Genomic DNA, 8,729 nt, shown 5'->3' on the forward strand with positions numbered 1-8,729 from the left:
CTGGTTGTTACAGACAACAACAAGCCGGTGGCATGCTGTTGAGGATAAAGAACATGCTCCATGATTGATTATTTCATTAGTAGCGCAGCGTTTGCCCCTGTGCGCGTCACAAGCTTTCCACATATCCAATTTCAAGCGCAGCTGCACGTGGCTCCCACCTCATCCACTAAAGAGATTGTTTATACAAAAACATCTCCCGCGTCACTGCAATAGGCTTCACTAAATCTTTGGAGTGTCACACATACACACACACAACCTCTCCGATGTCTATAACCACGTTTAAACAGTGACGTCAGGCCTTTTTCCCAAAGGGCAATGCTCTGTGACGCGCTAACGCGGCCAGTTATGACACACCCGGGGTGGAAGGGACGCCACCCACCTTTCCCGATGGGGGCAGCCAGTCCGTTGAGGAGCTGGGAGAGGGTCTTGTTAGGGGAACCGGGGGATTCACATACAGTTAAGGGGTCGGTGCCCAGGATATCAAACTTCCCCGCCTGCAGCCGGAACTTCTCCAGCTCTTTGGACAGGAGGTTGAACTGCTCACTCTGCGTCCGACATTTCTCCTCCAGCTCTCGCACTTTGGCCTGATGACAGAGAGAGAGAGACACAGACAGAGAGAGAGGGAGGAAAAAAGGAAGGTAGGAAGGAAGGGAGGTAGGAAGGGAGGAAGGATCCAGACAAAAAAAGGTAGAAAGTGATAAGAGGAAAGGAAGTGGAAAAGTGTTAAAACCAGTTAGGATGTCAAAATCTAGAAACAGTTAAAGTGAAGAATGTGATATTGGGCTTTTAAAATGTGGGCTAATCCATTACTGAGACATAAGGGGTGTTGAAGGGTTCCTATCAAGACCATTCCTACACACCTAGTCTAGTCACAGTATGCAAATATCACATGCACGGCTACAGTAAATGCACATGATTCTAAAAGAGCAGCCTCTTGCTCAGAGGAAGTATGCATACCAAAAACTGCACTGTGTTCAAAGTGCGGGACACGCTCCTCAACTTCATTGCATAGAGATAGTAGAATAGAGGCAAGAGTCATCGTGAGTCACATGGGCTGACAAGAGGGGCGACAGCAGTTGACAACACCACAGAACCATGCAGTGAAACCCCTCAGGCTTGTGAAACACTGTCCCCCTGTGCAGGTTAGAGACAATACAGGGGCAGTACATCCAAGGACTACCTCTGAATAAAACAACATTCATGAGTCGGACTACCCAGGATTTTATGAGGGCAGCCGACCCATGGGTATCAATGGGATTTTAAACCCAAGGTCCCCCCCCCCCTACATCTCACCACCTCAGAAGGAGACCATGGAGCTGGCAGGGTTGCCCAGAAGCCCAGCGCCGCTGCCTTGCTGCAACGTCTTTGGAGTTGTGTTAAGCACCGTGGGTGACTTTCATGCAGGCAAGTTATTGTTCGGCAGGGCATGAACATGCTGTTATAGGAAGGGGGGTGACCTTTCCAGTGCGCTCCCCGCGTGTGATTCGATGGCTGGGTGCATTAGCGCACAAAGTACGGTTAGCCTATTAGCATCACGTAGCTCGCTCCGGAGCCCGTGGCAGCCCTGTGAAACACATGCTGCAGTGCATGCCACGCCAAACACGATGAACTTGAAGTATAACATGAGAATTAGCATCAAATGCATCTCTTTTTCTCACCCGCTACGCCCTCCTACAGCCACCCCACTCTCTCTCCTTCTACCTCCCCTCTCTCTTCCTCCAACCCCTCCCTCCCTTTCGTTCTCTCCCCCCTCCTCTCTCATGTTCTCATATCTCACGCCATTAGGACCACGCTATTAGGATTTTAGCGTGTTTTCAGTGTGGGTTCTTAGGTCTGATGGATCTCCAGCACATGCTGATGACAAGCTGAATGGAAAAAGGCGAGCGACTGCCGTCCCTGTGCGTGCAGACTCAGAGAGGCGCGCAGCGCTCCATGTTGGAAAGTCTGCCACAGCAGAGAGAGAGAGCCAGATCATGCCATGCTCGTGTTGCTCAGCTCATGGTTCCAAAACAGAACAAATACAAAAAGAACTCTCACACGAAATTCCATCTTTGTGTGATATATGCATAAGGGTACAACCGATCCATTCTGAAATCATAATTTCTGATACAAAAAGTTTTCTTTTTTTTAAATGTCATCAATTACCTCAAAGGCCAGAAAGCTACAGTAGGAGGGATATATCCAATGTACTGTACAAGTAGAGATGAAAAATATTAAGTAAATAAAAACAATTCTGAAATACCTGCATGCTGTCCAAGTGGTTCTGTATATGCATTAAACACACACCAGTAACACAGTGAAAAGAGATGTAGGGAAGAAATTAAGCACAATTACACATGTGAACACTCACATACCTTGAAACCAAAACATATTTAACATATAAAAATAAGGTCTTCAGCAGCATCCATGCAAAACCTATTCATTACAGTATTCTAAATAATATATAAGGAAAGTATCTATGGATAATATGAAATAATGATTGGTAATGGTTGGTATGGTTATAGAGAATAATACTTTTTTATATATTTACAAAACATTGTTAGATTCACACTTTGTACTGTCAGTTTACATAGGCCGATATTGTGGATAAGAATTTATTCATACTTGACTTCCCAGGTGAAATAAACATGTAATAGTATATACACATATTAGCGATGCTTAAAATGTTCTTAAAAATGTCAAATACTACTTCAACGGGTGTTTAGACAGATCCCATCAAGTCACATGGGTCTCCGCCAAGGGGCTCAGAGAGACTGAGAGTAGTTCCAGGCTTCTGTCAAGTCCCACTGGCTGTCTGACCCAATCAGTCCACCTCCAGCCAGCCAGCCTGCCCCCCACACCCCCAGCCAAGTCTCCATCCGCCCCCTTGGGGACCTGACACTCACCTCTAACTGATGGACCGCGCCCTCATGCTCCTTCTTAGCCTCAACCTGAGCCTGGAACAGAGAGAGACTAAGGTCAGTACAAACACAGCACCTCACACACTAGCATTAGCATCCATGACCAAACACAGCACCTCACACACTAGCATTAGCATCCATGACCAAACACAGCACCTCACACACTAGCATTAGCATCCACTACCAAACACAGCACCTCACATACTGGCATTAGCATCCACGACCAAACACAGCACCTCACACACTAGCATTAGCATCCACTACCAAACACAGCACCTCACACACTGGCATTAGCATCCACTACCAAATACAGCACCTCACATACTGGCATTAGCCTCCACTACCAAACACAGCACCTCACACACTAGCATTAGCATCCACTACCAAACACAGCACCTTACACACTTGCATTAGCCTCCACTACCAAACACAGCACCTCACACACTAGCATTAGCATCCACTACCAAACACAGCACCCCACACACTGGAATTAGCATGCTAACTTCTGGAAACAGGGCAATGGTTAACTTGTCAGTGTGATTTGGGTTGAGCTGTTACCAGGGCCATCTGTGAGCCCAATGTTGTGTGTAATAGGTTTACAAACACAACAAAAAAATGATCCTGATTGACGCTGAATAAATCTGACCAGGTGTTATAAGCATAAAATAGATATCTTCAAACTAGGTGAAGGGCCTTCAAGAGGATTCATCTATGTGTACTTTCATCTCACTGTACCGCATACAAAGCAGAAAATAATTCATGCTAGTTTACTTATTGTGACTGAGAACATCTGTTGAGAAACTGCACGTTCCACATGAATGAGGCAGCATCTGCAGACCTTCCAATTTTATGAATCCACTTCGCGAGCAATTAATTCAAGAGAGAACGCAAAAAAAAAAGCAGCCAATGTCTCTGAAGGAAGATAACAGTCTAACGAGCATCTCCGGCTAACGAGCAGAAACGGAACCTGTCTGTTCATGGCCGGCTCTAAAATTAGCATTACAACAGGAACACTGACACAAGAGGCAGGGGCTGGTGCCAGACATCACGCTCACACAGACGCCTCGTGTCGGGACGTCATCCACCTCTCCCCTTAGAGGAGCCAGACGAAACACCGAACCGCTCAGCCCAGCCACGTTCAGCTTCCACAACCGCCACGTAAAAAGATCTGGCGTCCAGGGGGCTTATCTGCTCGACGTGGAGGGCGGCTGTTGCTGCGTGTCCTTCCCCTCCCAGCCTGGAGGGGGCGATGCAGGAGCCGGAGAGAGACGATTCAAAAAAAAGGGAGCCTACGCTGTAGTAGATGAGGCCGCATCATCATGCGTTTGACCTCTGACCTCTGACAAGGAACGAGGCTGGGCTAACGAGAGAGGTCATCCCCTCCTGGGCATTTGGCGAGCTGCGTAACCTACCCCCCCCCCCCCCCCCCCCCGCCCCCGCCCCCCGGGGGGCGCACCTTACCTTCTGCAGAAGGTCAATCTCCTGCTGCTTTGCATTGAGGACAGCCAAGGCTTGCTCATGCTCCAACTCTAGCTGCTGCCGCCTCTCTGCAGCCTCGCGCATATGCTGTCCACAGGGGGCCGGGGGAGAGACAGGGGGGAGGATAGAGTGGGCTGCTGTTAGTCGAGTGAAAGACCCAGGGCTCGTCAGGCTAGAATGCATCTCCAGTCCTCTGTACCAACTCTGGCATCACCACGACGACTGATGAGCGTGAGGCCTAACTACACCCCAGGATGACCCCTCCCCCCTCTCTCTGGAGGTCAGCTGTCTAGTGCCGCGGAATGTCACGGCCCTGGACGCCGTGCCGCGAAGACGCACGCGGTAGACGATTTGTGCGGAATGTTCTGATACAGTACAGATAAAGCTTGAGTCAGATCGTACGCTCCTGATCTGTGGGTTAGATCGGTGCAGGTGGGAGAGGAGAGAAGATGCTTAGCTGTGCATGAAAACAAATGATCAATGCACTGGTTTTAGGTTTGCTGCCCTCTTCAGGTAACATTCCCTGTCAGGCGTATCTTTAACGAAAAGCCTCCGAAAGAAATGCTGCATTTGCGCGATCAACATACCGTAGGGTTTTCAGTTACTCGGAAAGGGTGAGCAAACTCCAATCTGTGCTTACATGTCTGTGGTCATCCATAACAACATAAAAAAAGCCATACAAAACAAAAGCCTGAAGGCAATCACATTGTGTCATCAGACAGCTCTCAAACCATGTGAATAATCAGAAAACCAACATACCAACATTGTTGTTAGGGGGGGAATACAGCAAAAAACATTTCCATGCCAATATTAAACTCATTCTGTAGGTTAGTTGACGTCGTCAAGCATGTGCGTGAAACTCAAGATGACCATAAACAGTGATCGTCACCCGGCCCTTAACCCCGCTGCCCCTCTACCGGTCCCTGTGCCCAGACCCCTACAGCCAAACACAGGTCTGCCTCGTCATGCATCACCGGCACATTCCAGAATGCGCTGCCCTCAAAGCCGGCTGCCCGGTCATGAGCTAGGAAAGCAGGCCTTAGAGACAGCGGAGAGAGACAGCAAAGCCACTACATAGTAGGGGAGCATTCACATGGGTAGAGGTGGGGTGCGGGCTCTACAGTGGGCTGTTCTCTAATGGACGTGGCATAGCAGTGATACCTTATCAATCTAGCAGGGGGAGGAGAGTGGTGGGGGAGGGAAGGAGGGGCGGAGGGAGGGGGAAAGGGGGAGGGAGGGGGCAGACTGGTCCGAGCTTCTAGTCTTTTCACAGCTCCTGGTCAGACCTCCCACCTCGGCTCTAGAAAGCAACAGACAGGTCAGCGACATTAGACAGTCAGAGAGACAGAGAGAGAGACAGAGAGAGAGAGAGAGAGAGAGAGAGAGAGAGAGAGAGAGAGAGAGAGAGAGACAGAGACAGAGACAGAGACAGACAGAGACAGAGACAGAGAGAGAAAAAGAGGGAGAGAAAGTAAGAGAGAGCAGAAAGGAGGACTATCGTGGAAGATAACCACGGAGCGGGGCAGAGGGAACACAGGGGCAGGAGTCAGGGAGCTGAGACTAAGAGTCGGGGGGTTGGGGTCCTACAAGAAGACCTGAGCTACGACAGGGAACACAAGCCCGCGGAACATACACAGGAAGGTTCTCCCAAGTGGGGTCCCGGCCGTGGCGAGGCAACCCTGGGTTCTCACCTTGAGCACCTGCTCTAGGTTCTCCAGTTTGCCTTGGAGCTGGGTCTTCTCCCGCAGGGCTGAATCTCTCTCCCGAGTCACAGCACCAAGCGTGTCTCTGAGCAGGTCATACTCGGACTTTACCTGCACACACACACACACACAGTAAGGAGACAAGGTGAGACACACTGGGCCTGGACGTGCTGACATGAGAACCTGGCTGGTGGAACATAGTGGAATAAAAGCTGTGATATTGTGGACAGCAGAGGTCGCCTCCCACCGGTCTCACCATCACAGGCAGACGGCATCACTGAGCCTGCGGGTTGGTTTGCTACTTGGGCGTCCTAGCGGTGTTTGCTACTTGGGCGTCCTAGCGGTGTTTGCTACTTGGGCGTCCTAGCGGTGTTTGCTACTTGGGCGTCCCAGCGGTGTTTGCTACTTGGGCGTCCCAGCGGTGTTTGCTACTTGGGCGTCCCAGCGGTGTTTGCTACTTGGGCGTCCTAGCGGTGTTTGCTACTTGGGCGTCCTAGCGGTGTTTGCTACTTGTGTACTAGGAGGGTGGTGAGCGTGAGAAGAGGGCTACTTGGTTGTCTGACGTGCGTTGAGGTGAACGGAGAGCTCCACTGTTATCTCGTGCTCTCCTGACACATGAGTGTTTTCTATGAAAGACCACTTGTCCTGGGCCTCTGACAGCAGACAGCGTTTCAAGAGACTCCTCTGATGCTAATTGAGGTGTGCCGGCCCCCCACGATACGGCCACGCTAGCCGGCCCCCACCGCTAACGGTGATCTCACGCTGCGGCCATAAATGACTAATGAGACAGGAAGGAGGCTGTTACCGTGACGACAACAGATGTATCTGCACACTGGGGTGGAGGGGGGTGGGGGGGGGGGGTCGTGGTAGTGGTGGTCTGAGAAAGAGACCACAGTGGGGTTAAAGTGTCCAGATGGAGCCAGTGATAGAGCTAACGCAGCCAGCTCAGACAGGGTACATGGGTACAGGAAGGCTGGGACATGGCCAGACTCAGGGACATGATAGGGATCAGAGAGGGGGGCGAGGCAGGGGGGCTCGGGTGTGTTGCAGCGCAGGGAGAGGGCTGACATCCGCACTGCCGTCAGAGTGCTCCTCTCATATCCGCCTCCAGCGATAACACTGAGCGATGGTTGCTGGGAGACACGCCCCCCGGCTCCCGATAAGACATCAATAACCAGCATCCCCGCGGCAACATCCCGCCCCTCTCCCTCCACCCGGCAACAGCAACCCGCCAATCAACTACTCCTCTCCAGGAAATTGCCTTTTTTTTTTTTTTCGGTCAAAAGAAAGCGCTCTGTGTTATCAGCCCAGGTCGACCCAGGAGGTCTGGGGGCTAAGAGGAGGCTGATGGGGCTCTAAAGGAAGTGAAGGCTCAAGGCTGGTGGTGACAGAGAAGAGGCAGGGGAAGAGACACAACTCAACATGCTACACTGGAGGAAGGTAAACATTCATCTTTGCAGCTGTAGCTTAGAGAGGAGGGGGGCGGGAGCTCAGGAAACACAATACCCCCGTCTGATTGGACAGGAGGAGTAAAGACAACAGGATCTTATGGCCATTGGCTCATCAGAAAAAAAACTAAAGATTCAGATGACATATGATTCAGTAGAGGGGGGAGAATCTGTCCCGAGGGGTGCGTGTGCGGACAAGCTGAATGTTTCACCGAGCAGCAGTCCTATGCCAGCGTGTGACGGTCTCTAAACTTACCTTCTCATATTCGGACGCCTTGTGGCTGTTGTTGAACAACTGGAGATTCAGGTGCTTCTCCTGGAGAACATCTTGGAGCTCATTCTCCTGAGGAGAGGAGGAGAGACAGAGAGAGGTGGTGTTCAGACCCCGACTGGGCAGCATGATTGGGCCAGAGCATTGCTCCGTGCTACCGTGTTACCAGCGACGGGCCATGCATTATTCATCCACGTGGCAAACCGAGGCAGATCCCTCATCTGTCCTAGGGAGCATGACTAAAGCTACAACCGTCTCTGGATTTCGGTATCACGCCAAAACAGAACGGCCCAAAACGCGTGCGCCACATGTCAGCAGGTGAAACACAGGGCCTTTACTGCAAAGCGGTGGGTAGGAAATGGCGGTGAAAATGGCGTGACGCTTCCAGCGACACAGATTCACAGAATGCAAATTCGATTTGCATTTTTATACCCCCGCTACCACCGCACAGCCCCCCCCGCCCCCCACACCAAGTGTGTCAGGGGGAGATTAAAAAACATCCCTTCATGGCGGAGGAGGAAAACGTAATTACGTTCAATCAACAGCCATGAGACACGCCAAGGATGCAATTTACAGTGTCGAATGAAGAACGCTCTGTTGTGACGCGCTTTTCGCTCGGGCTCCGTCGGCAGGGGCTGAGTCCAGAGGCCTCGCCCGCTCATGCATGATAGATTTACTGTAAGTACAGCATGTCTGCTAATGGCCCCTGACAGTGCACAGGGTTGCACTGCTATTTCCTGATGTTTTACTTAGGGAAGGTCAGCCGTGTTTCGGTGGCGGGTAAAGCAAAGACACGCAAACAAACACGCGCGCACATGCGCGGCGTCCGTGGAAGAACAGGACAGAGGGAACGTACTGTACGAGGAACACACGTCATAGATCAAGATGCACGACAACTCAGGTGAACCGACTTAAATTCGCTTTCATC

The 8,729-nt window shown here is 51.1% G+C and overlaps 1 protein-coding gene across 7 annotated transcripts in view; it reads right to left on the bottom strand.

Annotated features, from left to right (window-relative positions):
* rimbp2b (RIMS binding protein 2b) overlaps window positions 1-7,868 on the bottom strand; it is a 27,961-nt gene extending 20,093 nt beyond the window's left edge. For 5 of the 7 annotated variants that reach the window (XR_009929073.1, XM_062454516.1, XM_062454518.1 and 2 more), the window contains exons 1-6: window positions 6,071-6,189; window positions 4,362-4,466; window positions 2,886-2,936; window positions 2,243-2,263; window positions 958-999; window positions 380-584 (exon numbers count right to left, since the gene is read on the bottom strand). Coding sequence is in view for 6 of the 7 variants with exons in the window: in XM_062454516.1 (XP_062310500.1) it covers window positions 380-584; window positions 958-999; window positions 2,243-2,263; window positions 2,886-2,936; window positions 4,362-4,463 (421 nt within the window). In the remaining variant the exon portion in view is untranslated. Of the gene's footprint in view, window positions 1-379; window positions 585-957; window positions 1,000-2,242; window positions 2,264-2,885; window positions 2,937-4,361; window positions 4,467-6,070; window positions 6,194-7,786 lie in introns of those variants that run through there. The other 2 variants (XM_062454520.1, XM_062454521.1) reach the window with 1 other exon arrangement.
* Window positions 7,869-8,729: the final 861 nt, after the last annotated feature.

Source organism: Osmerus eperlanus, chromosome 28 (genome assembly GCF_963692335.1).
Source record: "Osmerus eperlanus chromosome 28, fOsmEpe2.1, whole genome shotgun sequence".
NCBI classification, from domain to species: domain Eukaryota; kingdom Metazoa; phylum Chordata; class Actinopteri; order Osmeriformes; family Osmeridae; genus Osmerus; species Osmerus eperlanus.